The following is a 20,000-nucleotide window of genomic DNA, read 5'->3' on the forward strand; positions in this document are numbered from 1 at the left end:
TAGTTTAACAAAAACATTTCCAAATTTTTATAAAATTTTTATGAATTTATTAAAACATTAAATTTATATTTACAGCTGCATTAAACTTGCTTGGTCTTCATTCTTCACAATTCAACGAATTGCTTACCCAACATGCAGAGGTATTTTTTAGTTTTTACTTTTAAAAAAAACTTGTTTCAAGGGGATTTTTTGGTGTTATTTATTTAGTATTCTTTTGATTTGATTTTTAGCATTTAAAAATAATTGTTTATGAAATATTGGGTGGTAGTGGCTTAGTGTTGGGTCAAGTACTGATCTTGCAGGAATTGCAAGGCATGACACAATTCATAAGTTTGTAACTCTACACTTTATTTTATAAATTTATTTTATGGTTAGGTTGAATAATATATACATATTATTCAACCTAAGCATAAAAAAAATTTAGTCAACATGAAAGCCACACATAATATTTCACACATAATATTTCACACATAATATTTCACACATAATATTTCACACATAATATTTCACACATAATATTTCACACATAATATTTCACACATAATATTTCACACATAATATTTCAATAAAATGGAAATTTTGATCTAATAAATATGTAGTACAACACAAAAAAAAATGTTTCACAAAAAAAAAAAAAGGTAAAATAAATAATAAGGTAAAATAGGGTAAATAAGGTATTAAAAATATGGATATTGCTAACAACCATAAAATCAACCATATAATTTATGCAATTTAAAGTTATAATTTATGCAGTTATATGAGTTATGATAGTTTAACTTTTAGCTGCAGAAGCACAAATTTTTCATTTAGCCTTAATTTTAAAAGCATTTATACTATTTATCAATATTGATATATAAAACTAAAACAAAGTAATGTAAAATGTTTTAAAAGAATTAGTATAACAAACAAATTTCAAAAGTCTCAAAGTTTCTGCAAACTTCCCAATGATGTCATCAAACTGCTCATAAAATAATAAAAATGAATTGACAACAATAAATAATGACGATAAAAATGATTTTGAATGATGATCGAATCGATAATATCAAAAAAAAAAAAAAAAACTCTGAAAAACGTTTTTTTGTTTTCTACACTTTTTTTATGTCTGCAAAATAACATAGCTAAAGTAATAAAAGTAATCATAGAGTAGTCATAATCAGAGGTACAACCCGAGCCTCCTCCCCCTTTCCCTCTCATCTCCTATTTGATAACTAACATTTTTATTAAAAATAAAAATGTTAGTTATCAAATTGTATTATATATTAATATACTTTTCAGCAAATATATGATGCTTTGGAGTTATGGATAAATCATCAAAATAAAGAAGTGAAGAAGGTAGCAATTACAGCAATGGAGTCATTCCTTCTTGAGGTAAAATCTTTTTACATATTGCTCCTACACTCATTATCATTTTTACTTATCAATTATCACCTACATTTTAATTTTTTTTCATAATTGTTATATTTAAAAAGAATCCTTTTTTATGATAATTATGAAAAGCATTTTTTTTCGATCAGGTTTCATCTTACATATCTTTTGTAAATAATGAACAGAATACAAAAGTACTGAGAGTAAGTGGTTGCTTGAAATATAATCAAACTTTTTTTCCCTTAAATTTCTTTAAATTTTGCTCAATTAAAAAAAAAAAGTTTTGATAAGTCATACCATTTAGACTTCATATAGCTTTCTGTTTAGAATTTCATGGTACGTTTCCATAGAACTCTAAACTCAACTTCAGTTTCCTTGAAGGGGGTTCTTTTGGCAATAAAAGGATATGGGAAGTTTTCTCAGGTAAGTTTATTTAGATTTATAAACCATAGTTTCACTGAAGAGATTAAGGTAAAAAATGACTTTTATAAGTAAATTTATACACTAAAATCTTCATCTTCTTAACTTGTCTTATTTTTCAAGGCATTCAGCAAAATATTGATGGAAAATGACATGATTTCCATATTTGATGAGATATTAAAAAGAAGTGAGATGGCTTTATCAGAGTGAGTTTCTACATTCTTATGACAAACTTTTTATTATAAGTTTTATTTATCATCTATTTAATATTCTGTGTCTACATTGTGTATATAAAAAGTAACAAAAAAGATTTCGGATGCTTCACTGACTGACACTTCAAATCTTATTTTTTTGTGAAAGAAAGATTTCTTTTTAAAACTTTAAAAGCTTTATTTTGTTTGTTTGCACTTAAAGTTTTATTGAAATGTAAATAGAAAGTTTGAATTTTCTTGATTGATTCTCTTCATATATATATTTCTATTCAAAATTTTGTTTACTAAATTTTCTTTTCTCTTTTAGCATTGAAACTTTTCATCAACTCCCAACATATCTTGAAGCACTAGCTAGCATGTTAAAATATCTGAAAGGGGTGAAATAATTTGTATATTTTCTTATTTTAATCTTGTGTGTGTGTGTGTGTGTGTGTGTGTGTGTGTGTGTGTGTGTGTGTGTGTGTGTGTGTGTGTGTGTGTGTATACATACATACATGCATATGACACACACTATTTACGACATAAACTATTTTTTGCATAGTAAACATTTGTTTGATTATCAAAAAAGGTTAATCTTTTTTAGGTGACATCTTCGTTCCTTCACCCTGTTGAAAAGATAATTGTTTTTATATTTGACAATATTCCTAAACTTGGTAAAACTGGTTTAGCGCTTTACATGAAAGGAGTTACTTTGTTCATTGACTCACTGAGCTTTAACCACTCTCTACTAAACACTGCTCTTTCTCGCATCGGTAATTTTCTCACATTTGTCTTTTTTCTTTTTATGCAGAAATCACCAAATTTATTTATTTTGATAATAAACTTTTAGTGTTACTCTACCTTAAGTTGTTACTTGAATATTTTGATTTGCTATTGAGAAAAAATTTTATAACTTAGAACTGGAAATTCTTTTGGATAATTTATGTAATAATTTATTTTCTTTAGTTTACCAGTGTTTGATTCGAACATGTTCTTATGCTACTATATCTGAAGAGGCAAGTTTTAGATAGAAGTCATGTTTTTAAAAATACCTCAAAAATTAAAGAATTTGAAAATTTGTTTAAATGCTACTTTTTATTTTTTAAGACAACTGGGGAAAATTTCAACAGAAAAGAAGTTGCAGTTACATACAAGACATTTCTTCCAATATGGAAATATTTGCTGGAGGAAAAAAACTATTTTGTATGTACTTTCTAACACCTTTCTATTGACTATTCTATGAGATTCTTCGAAATCTGAAGAGGGTTAAAGATTATAACAACTCTATAGCATTTAAGTTTTTAAAAATATTTAAAAAATGCAGAAAAATTTAAGTTATTAATTTCTTTCCATTACAAATAATAAATTAAGACTTACAGCAATTACTAACTTTCATTTTAATGTTGATTTATGTTTTTGAAAATTCTAAGAAAATTCTGTTTACTAATTCTTTTGATTACCATTTTTCTTGAAGATACTATCACAAATGTTTAGCTACTTAGAAATCAACTTTTAAAAACAACTCTCCTGTCTATTTAATCCCAAATAAATTCTACTAGCCAAAACATCACTTTAATGATATTTTCTTGTTTTCTACAAAGCAAATAAATTAGGCATAATTTTGATCTGTGTTTTACATCATTATCCCATTGAAGTAGAAAGAGTTTATACTATCACCAATAATGTAAATTCCTGACGGAAGAGCATGCAGCTGTAAAATCTTCAATTATCCTACTTTATTCAGTTCTTTTGTTGTTCAAAAGCTTTCTCATTTTTTGTATATTTAACAAATGCTACAAAAAGATTTGAAATTTGGATTCTTTCCCAAGAACTTGATTGTTCTTGTTTGATTGTTGTGCTTTATTGTTCAACTGTTCAATTATTATTTGTTTTTGCCTAAATTAGTTTAATCTTCTTATCCTAATTTAGGTTTCTCTGCTGTTATACATCCCCAGAGACTGAAAGGAGTCATCTCTTAACTGTTGAAACCTATACTTTACTTTGTTATTTTATTTATTTTGTTATTAAATTTTGCTATAGTTTGTGAGACTGTTTGACTTCAATTTTACTTTAATGTAGCAATCTTCAGTGCTTGATGTTACTTTGGGTCTCCCCCTCATCTCCTATCTTTATTGTTGCCCATTTCCTTACCAACATATAATGCATACCTTTGCAAGAAATTTCAATTTTTATTATGATTTTCTTTTTACTATACCTAAATTAGTTTATTTGCTTAAGAATTGCATTTCTCTGTTCAATTGTCAATTGTTTTCTTTTTGCTTTATGTTTATAAGAAAACCATTTAAAACACCTACATCATAAAAAAAGTTTAGAAATAAATTTATTTTTCATATTTCTTGGTAACATGCTGTCTCTGCTCTACTGTCTCATTACAACAAACTTCTGAGATTTTCACTAAGAAAAAATCTCTACTCAACTAAAAATTTCCAACCTTCCACTTAAATAGCAGATACTTCATAATTCTCAAAAGCTTAGACTCAAATCAAGCACCATCTTCTCAAAGTATATAAAGCATTGCCTTAGTTTTAAACTAAGAAAGATCTAACTGTTTGAGCACTTTTTCAGTTCATCAAAGCTTATTTTGCACAATTTTTTTTAAAAACTATTTCTCAGTTTATAATTGTTTTTGTTATAATAAAAGGCACCAGGTATCTTTAGTATTATCAACTTGCACTCCCATCAAAAAGCCAACCATTTTTAAATCCCTTATCACTGGTCTGGTGAACTCTTAATGATTTAAGTTCTCAAGCATCATTTTCACAATTTTGAATTTTCTTTGAGAATTATGGAATGAGCTTAAGGAAGAGATAAAAGTTTATTTTCATTGTAAAGAAAGACCAATATTTTTCACAACTTCATACAAAATGATTCAAATTATTTGAAATGAAATACTGTCAAAGACACTTTTTTAACACTAAAAGTATGGAGCTTAACTCCTGGTGTCAAAAATTGGGTGCAATTTTTGACACCAGGAGTTAAGCTCCATAAAAATTGGGTGCAATTTTTGTGAATCTCTCAACCATTTATCATTCCTAAACTGGCAAATAATAAGAAATGATTGCATTTTGAAAAAATTGATTCCTTTAACTAATGAAAAAGGCAGCAATCGTAATTATGTATTTTGGCTTGACTAAGCCTCTTTGCACTATGCCAGAAATGTTACCAATTACCTTGATGAGAAAAACATCTACTATGTTACAAAAGTTGATAATCCAACTTGTGTTCCAGAATTATACCTATTACGGATTTCTGGTCATTCCTTAAAGCCTACATGTATGAAAACAATTGAGAAGCTGAAGATGAAGATCAACTGCAAAAAAAGAATCTGTTCTTATTTAAGAAAAGTTAACAAAAATCTTGTACAATATATATGCGAATAAGTATGCAGAAAAGTTGGCATAGTACGTCATAATGTTGAGAATGTTAAGGTTAATAAATTAAAAAACAATCAAATCTTTTACAGAATACATTTAAGATAAATTGGTTCCAACTGGCTTCAACTTAAGTTCAGTAATTACTTTAAAGCATTTTATTGATGTATTTTATAGCAGTTTTTAAAATTACTTCCAGGTTGCTACTAGCTCAAGTTTAGATATGTGTGCAAAACTAAAAGAAATGGTATATGATAGCATCATGTCAGCTTTTTTCAATGTGTTTGACAAGTTGAATTTATTAACTGAAAATAAACAAGAACCAGAGAAGGTTATTTTTTGTTTTTTGCTTTTAAAACTCGACTTTATATTATTTTATTTTGCTTTAAAAAAAACGGTTTTTTGTTTCTTTTAGTTAGCAGATGAAGATCCCAGCATATCGTCTGATCCAACTATAAATCTTGTCCCTAAGATGCCAAATGATTTTGTTATTTTGCTTAACTTAGTTGATTTATTTGGGTAAAATTTCAAAATTTTAATCTAGATTTTTGTATAGTATGTTGTTTTAAAATTAAAATAAAATAAAATGGGTGAAATAATTGAATTTTGTTTAAAATAGTTTTTTCAGTCACACTTTTTTTGATGTACTTAATAACTGAACGATGAGCACCAATCGGATTACAAACCTCATTCATCACAATATAAATGAGTTCTCAATGCATTCTTACCTTTAAAAATGACATGGTGGTTTGCAATTGAAATTGTCTAAATACAAACTTAACAAATCTGTGTTACTAGGCTCATCTTTATTTCAACACTATTTTTTATTTTGATGTGTAAGTGTAAAATTAATTTTGTTCTTCCAGACTTTATTCAATCCCTTATTTTTAAGTGAAATAATAAAGTATTCATTTTATACGGATTATCATTACAGTATAATCAATATGAAATGAAATTAGCCAGAAGTCTCTGCAGAACCAGGTTTTCAGTATTTTTCACTAAAGCTGAATCAAGTTGAATAAATTTTAAATCTTATGAAAATCATACAACTATTGTAGGGCAAAATGTTATCACAGCCAAAAACTAAAATTCTAAATAAAGTAGTTTTTTAACATTTTTTATTTTTTTTTGCTTATTTTCACTTTTTTTACTTTTCATCTTTGTTTTTAACTTTCAGGGAACTTCTTTGCAAAAATTCATTACACTCATTTTCTCGCTGGGTGTACATTGTTGTGAAAGAAACAGTCAAGTTTTCTGTGAAGTTTGTTTTTTGTCTTTTTATTTTTTTTGTTTTTCTAATTCAAAGGTTAAAAATTGAATTAAATAAAAATGTAAAGATTTAAAATCAAAAAGGACAGTTTAATATTGTTTGCCTAGCTAATTTTATGTACAAGATTTCTAAATGTCAAGCTGTAGAACTTTCCTCTAGTTCAGATTTCCTTAGAAAGTCTCTTTGTTATCCACCATAATTTTATGGTTTTATATCCTTTAAATTTTGCAATTAGGAAGTTTATTTTGTTTGATTAAAAAACTGGGAAAAGTGAATCATAGAATGTTTTTTATTTTCATTATTTTCTACACATTTTTTTTTTTGGAAAAATATTTTAACAAACTTTACAAGATTTTAGGTAAGCTTAAAGATAGTAATGTGTTACAGATTAAATCTCTTATTAATGAGAAAGTTAAAAAAAAACTGCTTTTGGTTCAACTTTCCCCAATTTTAGTGTAAACTGTGAACAATAGTCATAAGTTAAATTAAGCTGCTTGAGGGTATTTTGACCCAATGAATTTTCCATCGGATAAAAAGAAACATCTTTTTACAAATTTTATTTAAATTTTTGAACTCTGAAAATAAGACTTTAATCTCTAATAAAAATGATAGTTGATTGCAGTTGAAGTTAAACTTCACAAACACTTTTGAACATGTTGCTCCTTAACGTCCTCAAGACAAGATTACAAAATGCATCTAATATACAAATTCAATATTTTGCTGTTGTAATAGTTATTTAAGCAAAAAAGTTTTTTTTTATTTTGAAATTATATTGAATATCATTTTTGTTTAAGATTTCCATTTATCAGTGCATTTTACAAATTACTGAAACACTCAGCGTGGATTTTGGAAGAGATTGGATATTTTGAGGTGCTCTTTTACATGAAAAGCTTTGACTACATCCCATTATCACTAAATTAAAGCACTTTTTGTATTTTTTTTTATAATTCTAAAATATTTTATCTGAATATTTTTTTTTTTTTTTAATTTATTTTTTTTAGTTTTGATATTATTCAAAAATCACTCAACAAAATTTCAAATAAACAAAGTAAAGATTTACATTGTTTTTATTTTAAGACAAAAGAACAAAATGATGAACAAACTGGCGTTTTTTTAATGTTATTAACATTTGTTAAAGAGGTAAAGTATAATCACATTGAGATGAGCTAAGCATGTTTTATATAATGTATATTAATGGTAAGCAATGGACATAATCTAATAGAAATTTTCTATGTTTGAAAATAATTGGTTATGTTGTAGTTACAATTTTCTGTTATTTTATTATAGTATGAACTAACAAGTGTTAATTATTTAAAATGGTAATAAATTATTAATTAAAATTATAAATAAAAATATTAATTAAAATTATAAATAAAAATATTAATTAAAATTATAAATAAAAATATTAATTAAAAAATTTTGAATAGTTTTAATTAAGTTAAGTTCTTTTCATTACATACTAAATTTTAGTTGATTGTATTCTAATCATTTTATTCAGGTAACTGCACTTGTAAAGCAATTCAAAGATGATCTCTTAGTATCTGGCATCTCATTAATCCTTTCATTACCTGCTTCCATCATAAAGCAATCTGCAAAGCATATTGTTCCTGTATTTCAAGTTAATATAATTTTGTTTTGATGTTATTAACTTGCTTTACTCATTTTTTATTGTGAAAGCAACAAAAATTAAGGAAATTTTTATTTTGAACTAACTAATAATTAAATAATTTTGATCTTAACAGTAATATCTACTTGTCCCTTTTTTTAAAATTGATTTTGCAATTTCAATAAAGGTTGCCCTTAAACTTGGTTTATCTCACTATGAAGTTGCAGATTTGTGTTTGGATACATTGGAGCGACTGAACAGACAGTTAAAGGATTCAGATATGGAGACAATATTAACAGCAGTTCTTCCTTATTTAGATGATTATATACAAACTTTTAATAAAGAAGGTATTTATTGAGTCCTGAAATTATAAAAAAACTATGTTGCATAAGCAATATAATTGTTTGATCCATATCTATGTTGTTTAGTCCATATTATTTAGAGACATATCTTTTATAGCAGAAGATAATTTTACTGAACAAGTTACTTTAACAAAGAGTGAAAAGAAAGTTAAGAGAATTCCAGTTCGATATCTTAAAGCCCTTGCTATGTTAAGAAAGGTAAAGTTAATGTATAAAAGAAAACTTTTTCCTATATTAAGTACAAAAACTAAAAGTGAGATATCAACCAAATTTGACTTGATAAACCAGTTTTTATTGAACAACAAAACGGAAAAAAACTAAGCATCTAGAATATTAAAAAGTTGATATGAATGAGTAAACTACTTTTTTTAGGAATCTGTGGAATCTCCCTTGTTAAACCTGAAACTAAGAACTGTTAAGTTTCTTGGATGTTTGGGTGGAAAGTCTAGTATTGCCATTTTGAAGAGCAATAATGATCTTAGCAAAGCCATTGTTTGGGATACAATTGAACATTTGTCATTTGCTATACCATTTCGTGACATGAAACCAACAATTTACCTAGGTATAAAAAAAAAATTTTTATAATTTGTATTTAAATTTTGACAATTGAATTTATTTCAGGATCAAAGTAAATTTTGAATTGTTTCTCTGCACTTCTTTTGTATTTAAAATTGTCTAATATAGTTTTAAATTGTCTAATAAACTCTAATATTGTTAAGATAAGTTTCTTCCTCGTGTGGTGGAACTTGCATTGTATTCAAGCAGCCGACAAGTTAAAGTAATTTCATGTGAACTTCTGCATGCCCTGGTATTATTTATGTTAGGTAAAGAGGCACAACAGCAAGGAGATATGGCACTAAAGGTTTATTTAATTTATTTTTTTTGTATCCTGAATTTTTAAGTTTACATTCTAAACCTGGTAATGGTTTGGTGTAGCTTTACCTTATGTACACTATTTATATCAGAAACCTGACATATGCTGAAAATTTTTAGCTGCCTATTTCAATTTTTTTAGATGAGTATGAAGCGGTTGTATAAAGAGATTTTCCCAGCACTTATCAAACTCTCTTGCAGCCAAGAACAGGTTTCTTGCAAATTTTTTTTCATTGTTATTAAAATAAAAATTGTAATGAATAGTCTAAAATATTTATATTTTTTACATTATGATTAGTATTGATATCAAAATTAGGTCACCTAAATGGGTGTCAGTAAAGTATGATCTCTACTAATTTTTTTATATAGTTTATTAAAGAGAAAGTTTCCTTACAAATATATGTTGATCCAAGTTAGCCCACATACACAGAGAGCAATGTCATTTAGTTTAAAAGAATTTTAATATAAAAGTTTTGAAATTTTTACTTACAGGAACAAATTATTTTATAATTACAAAACCATTTCAAATTATTATTTTCTACAGTTGGCACAATTTTTTTAACCATTTTGAATGTTTCTGAGTAGAATCTGTGGTAAATCTCTTTTTATTTGCTGACACTCTGCCCTTACATACTTGGACACTCTGCCCTTGCATATTGCTAAGTGGTGACAGAGCTCATTCACAACTGTTATCTTTTCAAGGGTGAGTGTCTCCTGTTGCAAGTTATTAGGTTGTTGGAGCGAACCTTGTGAACTTTCATTTCATATGTTTTACCATTAGTGCAAATACCTTGATCACACTCCTTAGTTTTAGTTTGTTACAAATGAGTATGCTGACTTATCTAATCATAATTAAAAAATAATTTTACTAGAATTTTATTTTTTTTTCTTTTCTTTTTAATTTTGATTGGATGGTTTTTCAATTACAAATATTATTGAAGAATAGATAAATCTCAGTTTCCTTTAGAAGTTAAGAATGAGCTAACATTATGTTTAGTATCTAAAAACAATCCTTTTTGTGTTAACAGCAATCTGGTTTTTCCACTGACAGCTCTACTTTTTTGAATTTAATAAGAGTTCCTCTATCATAACATGCAATATTGCTATAATTATTAACAACTTTAGTTGTATCATGAATAAAACTTTTAATAGTTCTTGTTTAAAAAGACTTGTGCGTCCCTATTGATGTTACAATTTTTTACACCTCCTTGTCCTTTTTGTTGAACTTCTTTGTAATATCTTTTCTCCCTTAGATCTCTATGTCATAGTTAATACCTTTTTTTAAATTCTAATAATTTTAAAACCGCTGTTAGCTACTAGCAAGACATTTAATCTTTTGAATGTGGTCATGCTGCCTAAATTCTTATAAACTTAGACTAGTTCTGCTAATTTTTTATGTTTTATTAACTACTTAGGGAAGTAAGATTGAGATTAGTACTACTATTATTATCAGTGTTGAATAGATTTCCTTAAATTTAAAAGTATTTAGAACTGCTGATTTAAGCTATTACCATTTGACTAGTTAAAGATATTTTGCCAATAGTTTTGATTTTTACAATATAAAACCCAAAGCATTCTATAATAAACTAAAGATAAATACAGTGCTCTTTTTTTGATAGTTTCCCAGGAAAAGAAGTCATTTTGATGGAGGAAATGTCAACAGTGCAATCGAAGACCTATTTTTTTTTTTTTTTTACCTCCAAATTATTTTCACTGTTACTGTTGAAAATAATCCTAATTATGCTGTAAAAACCAATAGATTTTTTTATCTTTTGAATAAAATTTTGTAATTTTAATGCAAAATTTTCTCACTAAAATTTGATTTCTAAATTTAACAGGTATCTCTTGTGAAAGACAAAACTAATATTTTAACATAAATGCATAATAAGGTTATTTTAACATATAAAAAGACTACAGTACTTGGAAAATAAGGAACCAACAAATAGGCCAATGACACATTTTGTTAAATGTTGTTAGAAAGCAGTTTCTTTTATAAAATTTATTTTTGATGGTTTTTTATTTTCTAAGTTAGTTTAGAGTTAATGTAAATGTAGTAAACATTTCTAATGCTTTTGTAAATAATAGATTTAAATTTAAAATTTTTTTTTAGTTTATAAACAATTTTTTCGATATTGACATGAATTTAAATTTCGATTTTTAAGTTTTTAAATTTTATGAGATTGTATTAAACAATATTAACTATAGCATGCTAGTAATGATGTTTGGTTCTGTTTCAAACTAGGTATCTGAGCAACTTTTCAGCCCATTATTGTTTCAAATTATACATTGGTTTACTGGAAAGGCCAAATATAAAAGTCCAGAAACTGTTGTTTTATTGGAAGCTCTTCTTGTATGTGTAATTTATTAAAAATTTGTATAAAAATTTTTTAATTACATTTACATTGGTTTTAATTATTTAATTTTTATTTTCTTTATTTCAGATTTTCAAAGTTATTTATTTTCTAAATTTTTCTTTTTATGCACAAAGGAAATGAAAGGTTAAATTTAATGTTGTTCAAATGTAGCATAGAAGTTGTTATCTATCATTTTATATGGGTCTGAAAATTGTATGGTCTTTTGCAATATAAGGAAAATAAAATCGTATGGTCTTTTTGCAAAATAAAAGTAAAATAAAATTTATAAATGTTTAGGATGGTGTATCAGATTCTGAGGATAGTGTTATTCGTGACTTCAGTGCAAAATGTGTAAAAGAGTTTTTGATTTGGTCAATAAAGCAATCAACTCCAAAGGTTTTTTTTGTTTGTTTATGTTATCGTTAAATCTTTAACTGTTTTTTTTTTGTTGCTATTTATTTTTTTGCTCATTCTTTTTAGCAAATGGAATTAAATCCGGGTAATCCAAAGAAGCTTTTCAAGCAAATGCTTAGTTTGTCATCTCATCCTAATCCTTTTAAAAGAATTGCTGCTGCTATTATTTTTAATAACTGTTACACAGTTTTCAGGTTTTTTTTCTGCTATTTTTTCTGCTATTTTTTTTGTGTATTCTCTACTATCACTTTAATATTTTACTATATTTTTTTATATTTATTTTACTATATTTTTTTAATATTTATTTTACTATATTTTTTAATATTTATTTTACTATATTTTTTTAATATTTATTTTACTATATTTTTTTAATATTTATTTTAGCTTTAAATGCCATGATTATGAAATATTTTTTCACGTTTTTTTTGAAATTGTTCTACTTCAATTTTTTTAACTTGGTTAACTTACATTTTTAAAATGGTTAAAAAAAATAATTCATTATGCCAAAACAAAGTTGTTTATGTTGTCCTTATCAAAAAGGAAAAGTATGGCAAGTAAATGCCACCTATATATAACTGATAACTGATATTAGTTAACATTTAATTACAGCTATTGAATTGAGAAAGACGATTAACATCTATAATGATTAATAGTAATTAACATTTTTTATCAAAAAGTCTTCAGTAAAAAAAAACGTAACTATCAATAATTCTTTTAAAAAATTTAAGTTTAAAATAGCCTAACATGGTGATGATGGGACACGTTTTCTTAATCAACAAAGATATGTTCGAATCTAATTAACAAAGACTTCATACCGTACAACCTCGATTACAAACTCGATTACAAACAACTTCAGTTACAAAAAAGAGTGTTAAGAGTTATTATAAAACACTTTAGTTTAAAAAATGTATTTACAACTAAAAATTGGAATAGTTTATTAAAGAATTATTTTAAAGTAGTCTTTGACAAACTTCTATAATATCCATCTGATTTCCGAATTTCTGATCTCTGTAGATGTTTCACATTATGTCTCTGTTATTATAAATTGGAAGTGTGATTTTAAGTTTGTTTGATTTTTACTTATAGAGAGTTAGTATTATTCATGTAAGTAATTATTAATACAAATTTTGCATTAATAAACTTCCTAGTTAAAATTTATAGAGAAGAGGAATCTCTGGTTAACACTTTTATGTTGGAAATGCTACTGGTTTTTGTCAATGGACTTTCTCTTTCACATAAAGATGAGAGGTCTTTACGTAAGTTTTCAAAAACACAGTTTAAACTTTAATTCTGGAAGATTTTTTTCTTTTTTTGTTTAGGTTATAGTGTAAATTTCTTTCTAAAAAAACTCAATTTTTTTCTTCAAATTTTTTAGGAAAAATATTTTGTTTTGGTATAATAAGCACAAAGTTGTTTATTTTTAAACAACAACAAACTATAAAAGATGATTTTTATTTTATTTCTTTTAGGAAGTATTGATCAGTATGAACTATCACTGCAGCACATGGAAAAAATTGTTAAAAAGAAAAGCGACATATTGTTAAAAGCATTTAAAAATAGACGTCGACCAATGTGTGTTTTGTGTTGTGTAAAACTTACATAATTTTCTTAATTTCCTACCATTAGTTGATAAAACTTTAGAAAAATTTATTCAAATTTTGCGGATTTAGGGAGTTTAAAGATATATTGGATTTCAATCTGAGTCATGTGAATGATTGGTTGCTTCAACAGTGTGGTGCTCCACAAACTGCTTGTCGACACCAATGCATGAAGCTTGCTTGCTCATTTATGACATTACAAAAGGGTGAATGTTATAAATTTGATTAATTTTATTTTTTTTTACATTTGAAATTTTGAGGCTATTTTTTTTTTAATTGTTATTTTTTTTTTCATTCCTTTTTTTTTTTTTTTTTTTTGAGGATTTTTACTTGTAGGCTTTAAAGTGATCTTTGATCTTAGTCTTAAAGTGATCTTTGATCTAAAGAGAAAAGAAAAGAAAAACAAATAAAACATTAATATGCACAATAATATCTACTTGTGATTTTTAGGTATTGAAAGCATTGAAAAATATATAATGAATGCATTAAGAGATATAGGTGTAGGGGAACTTTCCAAGAAGTAGGTATTTTACAAATGTAAACGATCCTAAACTAATTTATCTGTTTACATTTTGGTTTAAAAAAAATTTATCTGTTTACATTTTGATTTAAAAAACAAATTTGATTTTATAATGTGAGACTAAAACTTATCTTTTTTTTTTTTTGTCATAAAGTTTGTAATTGTTTTTTTTATAGTTTTTTCATTATTTGAGATATTCTTTATGTTACTTTTCTATGCATTAGATGAATTCTGGCTTAAAGTGTTTTTTTTGTATGAAATTATGTTTTTTGATCCAATTACTTTTCATAGATTTGAGAGTGGAGGATTTTCAAATAAAGGTATTCAACAATATCCTACACTTACAGAGAGGTTGAAATCTTCATTTTCCATAAACAATATTGTAAATTGGCTTGAAAATCTTTTGGGTGCTTTGGATTGTTACTGCTGGATTATTAGTGCCCACTATTTGAATTCTAAAAAAATTTTTATAGGTAAAAACTTTTGTACTTTTCTTTTTAAATGTAATTTAAAATGTCAACATTGGCATTGAATTTAAATTTTCCTATAAAATTTTTTTACTGTTCTCAAAAATACATCTTTAACAATAAAAGCACTGACATTTTTATTAGCTTTCTTTACTTCTATCTGTCTCCATCTGTATATTTCCAATTACATGAAATTCTTTGTTTTTATGCTTTTTTATTGTCTTAACAAAAAAAGGGAACAAGAGCTTAGTAAAAAATGTTTTTTTGTCTTAGTATTAAATGTTTATTATGATTTTCAATTAATTACAAAAAGTATGGTATTTATGTATAATATATGCACTAATATACATGTGACCTATAAAACACCACAATTAACATATGCACTAATATACATGTGACCTATAAAACACCACAATTAATATATGCACTAATATACATTTGACCTATAAAACACCACAATTTTTACTGACTGTAACTATTTTCTTTTAGAAAATCCATTGAGTAAACTTATTCCAGCCATTATTTACTTTATTAATGAGTTAAGTCTATTAAGCTGCCAAAGTATGTTAAAGCGATTTTCACAAGATGTCCTTGTTTCACCATCTGAATGCAACAGTTATGATAGGTACTTCTAATTTAATTTAAAAATTAAACTTTGTTTGCTTTTGAAAGATAAAAAAAAGAAAAAAAATTTAATGTTTTTAGCCCTGTTGATAAATATAATTAAAAATTTTTTATATTTTTTGTTTGTTTTATGTATGATTTACATAGATATAATACATTGGATGGATTAAAAATAACTAATGTCAATTTTTAGGCTAAAGTGTGCTATTATTGTCCGCATTGTTAATGTATTAAGTCTTACATTACAAGATGAACTGTGGAAAGCAGATGAAATGAAAGATTTGGGTGATAGAGTTTTTTCGGAAAATCTTTTAAAAGTTATTGTATACTGCATCATTCATCCACAGTTTTTAAGTTTCCAAGTGTCAGATTTAGAAGTCCTGGAAAAATTGCCCAATGAAGTAACTTTAAGATAAATTGTATAAAGTATAAAAATACATGTTGTATTCTTACACTTTATACAATTTTTTATTTGTATTGTATTCTATCATTGCTATATATTCATCTTTACTTAATATTCTGGTAGCATGCTTATAAGGTTTAATAATTGGACTGTTTTCAAGCATTTTGCCATTTTAGATGATTTTTGTGATATTGTTATGTGTGAACTTTTTTATTTAAGATATATGAATTTGCTGTGATTATGGTGAAGCATGCTCCAGAACACATTTTGAAGCTTTTCAATAATGTTTTGTCTTCTGTTTTATGTGAAAAACAATATAATTTGTTGTCTCACCTACCGATAGACATTTCCAACACAAACAGTGATATGTGCAGTTCACTTAGCCAATTGGCATCAGGATACAAGTTGCTTCATAAATGTGAACTTTTTAGCCATTTGTCTATACAGGTAAAGAAAGAAATTACAGCTTTTTTTGCTTTTTTACACTTTTTCTTCACTTTTTTGCTGTTTAATATTTTTAGCTAGACTCTTTATAAACTAAATTAATTCTACAAAGGGTTTTACAAAATAGTCTTATTTTGTAAAACCCTTCGTAGAAGTAATTTCACTTATTTTTAAATTTATATTTGGTGTTCAGGAACTTGCAGATTTTCAACAAAAATTGTTATCAAGTCTTTTGGATAGCCTTAACAGTATGGAAAAATCTTTTTTGCTGCCTGCTCAAAAACTGCTGGGAGACAATTTATTTAGGTTATATTTGGAAATCAACTCTTCAGTTGCAACTTTTTCTGATTTATTCTCTGATATTGAATCATCTCAAGGTAAACTTTTTTTAAAAAATGCTTTTTAAATAAAATGTGAGTATTTATATTGCTGTTTTGAATTTTGTAAAGTTATTAACTTCATTTAAAATGTTTAGATTTAGCATCCAGAGGTCTTGCACTATATGATTTATTCAGACCAATCATTGTAAGCTACTATATGGATCATTCAATATCTCTTACATCAATCCTAGATAAATCTGAATCATTCAATTACATTCAATTGGTCATAATACAAGATATCCTTGTAGAATTCATGTCTCAAAAAAAGATTTACAACAAAAGGTGACTTATTTAATAAGTAAAATAATTGGTTAAAATTGTTGCTGATTTTTTTATATGTACAGACAGACAGACAAACAGACAGACAGACAGACAGACAGACAGACAGACAGACAGACAGACAGACAGACAGACACATACAGTCAATGTCAAAAAAATCAGCGAAGAAATTAGTTTAGTTTTTTTACAAAAACTCAAGGTAAAACTAAAAAAAAACATTAATGATTGATTTTATTTAAAGTATCAATATATAAAAATCATATATATATTAAGGTGGTAGCCAAAAATAAAATTTTCAGATAATGAATGGGACAACCCTTAGTAATGTTCCTTTGATTATAGAAACTACTGAGCAAAATATATTAAAAGTATTCTAATATTAAGGGGTGCCACATGACAACACAAATTTTGAAACTTCATGCTAGCACAGCTGGCAAGCTAAAAAAAAGCATTCTGTCTTTAGATATCAAAGTATATTATACCATCACATATGACTGCAAATGTCACATGTTTTACTGCTTTATCAGCTAATAAAGTTCAATCAAACCAAAGACATGTTCATTAATTGTCCAAGTTTGATGAACCCAAGTAAAGTTGCATCAGACATTTGACTGTAGTTAGCATTTCACTTTTCAGTATTTTTTATTCTTAAATAAAATTTCAATATTCATTTGTTTGCATACTTAAAACTTACTATTATATCCCAGAATGCATTTAAAATTTTCACATAAATCCACCATTTTGTTTTGTTTAGCAAACAATCAGATTTTATAAACAAAAGTAATTTTTCACATTCTTGCATCAGAAATACAGTTATATTCTCATGAACAGGTTATTACTACTTAATAATAAATTTATTTGTTTTTAGCTGTAAATAATAAGTATTTAAAGAAATGTGTATTGTATTTAAGAAAACCTTAACCTAATGGGCTAGAACCAACCCTAAATCTAGTTAACCAAGAAAATTAGTCAAACTTTTATATTCATTACAAAAGAATTTTACCAGATGCCCATTTCGATTTTGTTTACAATATTTATCATTATTTGCAGAATGGCATGTTCAAAGCCCATCAACTAGATCTGATACAGAGATTTATGTATTTAGATTTAGAAATGATTCCATTCTCAGGTCAAGGCTTCCATCAAGAAAGCAGACTCTACAGTCTTTTTTTCACCAGTTAATGATCAATCGAAAAACTGTATGTGAGAGTGCAAGTATTACCATTGAAACAGTTTCAGATTTTTGGAACAAAGTTCACTTGCTGATGACCACAATGCAGCATGTAATAGGGAGACTTGAGAAAATAAATAGCAAGTTGAGAAATTTACAGAAAGCAGCAAAGAGAGGTGGTGCTACACAGAAAGCTAAAGAGAAAGCATTTATTAAATCCCTAGAAAAAACACTTGACATTTCACATGCTGAGTCCAAGGTTTTAATACGAAATCCAGAAGACAAAGCATTTATTCATGCTCATCTAGGAAATGGTCATGGCACAAGTTCAATGGCGCAAGTTGACAAGAACTTAGCAATCAAGTTGCAGAGGAAAAAAGAGAGAGAAGATACAATAATGTCCAGAGTTGAACGAGAAAAAGTGAGGAAGATTACAAGTACAGCAAATTGTGAAGTAGCAGTTGAAGCACTTGATTCAGAATCTCTTAAAATCTTAATTTATCCCTTTTTAGATCCAGTGTACTTTTGTATCAGCTTAAATCCCAAAAATATGGTTTTTTCAGTGCCAGTAGTTTTTCTTGAATTTGTACTTTATTTCTGCTCTTTAGTGAAACAGTTTTTTAACACAAACAATTGTGCACATTTTATTAACAATTGTTATATAAACATATGTTATGTAAACATATGGGGGTTACACAAAATAATAGAAATACTACTAACTATAGCAACCTGATTTTCAAGATTTTGAAGCACTTGATTCAGAATCAACTGTAAAAAGTTTTTCATATATGAAAACAAAATTATTGGTTGACCTTTCTTAAGGATGGACAAAAGTTTTTATACTTCTCTCAACTTGCTTGGTTTTGACTTCTTAAGTATTGAGGTAACTTTTGGACCTAGCTCTAGAATTGGCCTTCAGGTCATATTTAACAACATTACTGATTGTATGCTCCTCCTAGAGAATTTAGCCATCTTCCTTATAGATCGGACTGGGTTGCACTGAACTAGGCTTTTGGCTGCCCTAGCAAAGTTTGAAGTCTTCACAAATTTTGTCTCTTATGACAGAGCAGAAAGAGGAGTTGCCCTCATCCAAGAATACAATCAAGTTCTCACTAAAGATGAAGGGCAAAAGCAGGCACTGCTACAAGTAAGTAAAAAACAAGAAAGTAAATTCTGTAATTTTAAGTCTTTTAAAATCATGAAAGTACCTAATCACAATAAAAAACAGAATTTGGCTACCAAAAAGCAAGCTAGAAAATTATTTGATTCTGTGATGACAAATCAAAATGGCTGCCTTATCATCGATGATGAAGCTTATGTCAAAACTGACTTAAAACAGATCTCAGGTTGCCAATTTTATATTTCAAACAAGTGATTTGGTGTTCATAATAAGTTTCAAAAGTCTGCTACCTTTTATCAAATCCCATAATGGTCCCACCACCTTCTGGCTAGACCTCACCTCATGTCATTACACAATTAGATGAATGTAAAAGAGTTAGTTTTTGTCCTGAAAGAGCTGAATCCTCCAGACTGCCCTCAATGGCGACCAATCAAGAATTTCTGAGTGATTATCAAGAGATACATGTCTAAGAAGTTATAGGTAATTAAAGCTGCTGACACTATGTTGAAATCATATGAGAAAGAGTGTGAAAAAGTTCCAGAATCTGTTGTACGTAAGATGATGAACAGTATCAAGACAAATATTTCTGCATACCTCTGAGGAAACCTCCAATTGTAATTTTTTGTTATGTAGTTAACAAATGAGACACATAAAAAATGAGACACATGCCTTAATGTTGGGATATCCCAGCCATTTTTTGCACGTTAGTTTACTATATCAGAGGAACACAATCTGGGGCTGTCCTAT

The 20,000-nt window shown here is 26.8% G+C and overlaps 1 protein-coding gene across 3 annotated transcripts in view; it reads left to right on the forward strand.

Moving 5' to 3' along the window:
• LOC145185403 (DNA-dependent protein kinase catalytic subunit-like) overlaps positions 1 to 20,000 on the forward strand; it is a 76,100-nt gene that overhangs the window by 5,557 nt on the left and 50,543 nt on the right. For 2 of the 3 annotated variants that reach the window (XR_016455662.1, XM_090097793.1), the window contains exons 11-43: positions 76 to 140; positions 1,276 to 1,368; positions 1,515 to 1,568; positions 1,693 to 1,788; positions 1,909 to 1,991; positions 2,305 to 2,374; positions 2,581 to 2,749; positions 2,943 to 2,992; positions 3,084 to 3,179; positions 5,568 to 5,699; positions 5,784 to 5,887; positions 6,546 to 6,629; positions 7,433 to 7,508; positions 7,716 to 7,778; positions 8,137 to 8,256; positions 8,432 to 8,591; positions 8,704 to 8,804; positions 8,979 to 9,168; positions 9,326 to 9,468; positions 9,622 to 9,690; positions 11,722 to 11,829; positions 12,131 to 12,229; positions 12,314 to 12,441; positions 13,409 to 13,503; positions 13,717 to 13,819; positions 13,918 to 14,051; positions 14,296 to 14,365; positions 14,657 to 14,838; positions 15,322 to 15,457; positions 15,650 to 15,857; positions 16,079 to 16,306; positions 16,497 to 16,680; positions 16,779 to 16,965. Coding sequence is in view for 2 of the 3 variants with exons in the window: in XM_090097793.1 (XP_089953919.1) it covers positions 76 to 140; positions 1,276 to 1,368; positions 1,515 to 1,568; positions 1,693 to 1,788; positions 1,909 to 1,991; positions 2,305 to 2,374; positions 2,581 to 2,749; positions 2,943 to 2,992; positions 3,084 to 3,179; positions 5,568 to 5,699; positions 5,784 to 5,887; positions 6,546 to 6,629; positions 7,433 to 7,508; positions 7,716 to 7,778; positions 8,137 to 8,256; positions 8,432 to 8,591; positions 8,704 to 8,804; positions 8,979 to 9,168; positions 9,326 to 9,468; positions 9,622 to 9,690; positions 11,722 to 11,829; positions 12,131 to 12,229; positions 12,314 to 12,441; positions 13,409 to 13,503; positions 13,717 to 13,819; positions 13,918 to 14,051; positions 14,296 to 14,365; positions 14,657 to 14,838; positions 15,322 to 15,457; positions 15,650 to 15,857; positions 16,079 to 16,306; positions 16,497 to 16,680; positions 16,779 to 16,965 (3,880 nt within the window). In the remaining variant the exon portion in view is untranslated. The remainder of the gene's footprint in view (positions 1 to 75; positions 141 to 1,275; positions 1,369 to 1,514; positions 1,569 to 1,692; positions 1,789 to 1,908; positions 1,992 to 2,304; positions 2,375 to 2,580; positions 2,750 to 2,942; positions 2,993 to 3,083; positions 3,180 to 5,567; positions 5,700 to 5,783; positions 5,888 to 6,545; positions 6,630 to 7,432; positions 7,509 to 7,715; positions 7,779 to 8,136; positions 8,257 to 8,431; positions 8,592 to 8,703; positions 8,805 to 8,978; positions 9,169 to 9,325; positions 9,469 to 9,621; positions 9,691 to 11,721; positions 11,830 to 12,130; positions 12,230 to 12,313; positions 12,442 to 13,408; positions 13,504 to 13,716; positions 13,820 to 13,917; positions 14,052 to 14,295; positions 14,366 to 14,656; positions 14,839 to 15,321; positions 15,458 to 15,649; positions 15,858 to 16,078; positions 16,307 to 16,496; positions 16,681 to 16,778; positions 16,966 to 20,000) is intronic. The other variant, XM_090097795.1, reaches the window with a different exon arrangement.

This window comes from Hydra viridissima, unplaced genomic scaffold (assembly GCF_058129835.1).
Source record: "Hydra viridissima isolate aposymbiotic clone 2 unplaced genomic scaffold, HvirCarnegie_v1 scaffold_9, whole genome shotgun sequence".
Classification (NCBI taxonomy): Eukaryota; Metazoa; Cnidaria; class Hydrozoa; order Anthoathecata; family Hydridae; genus Hydra; species Hydra viridissima.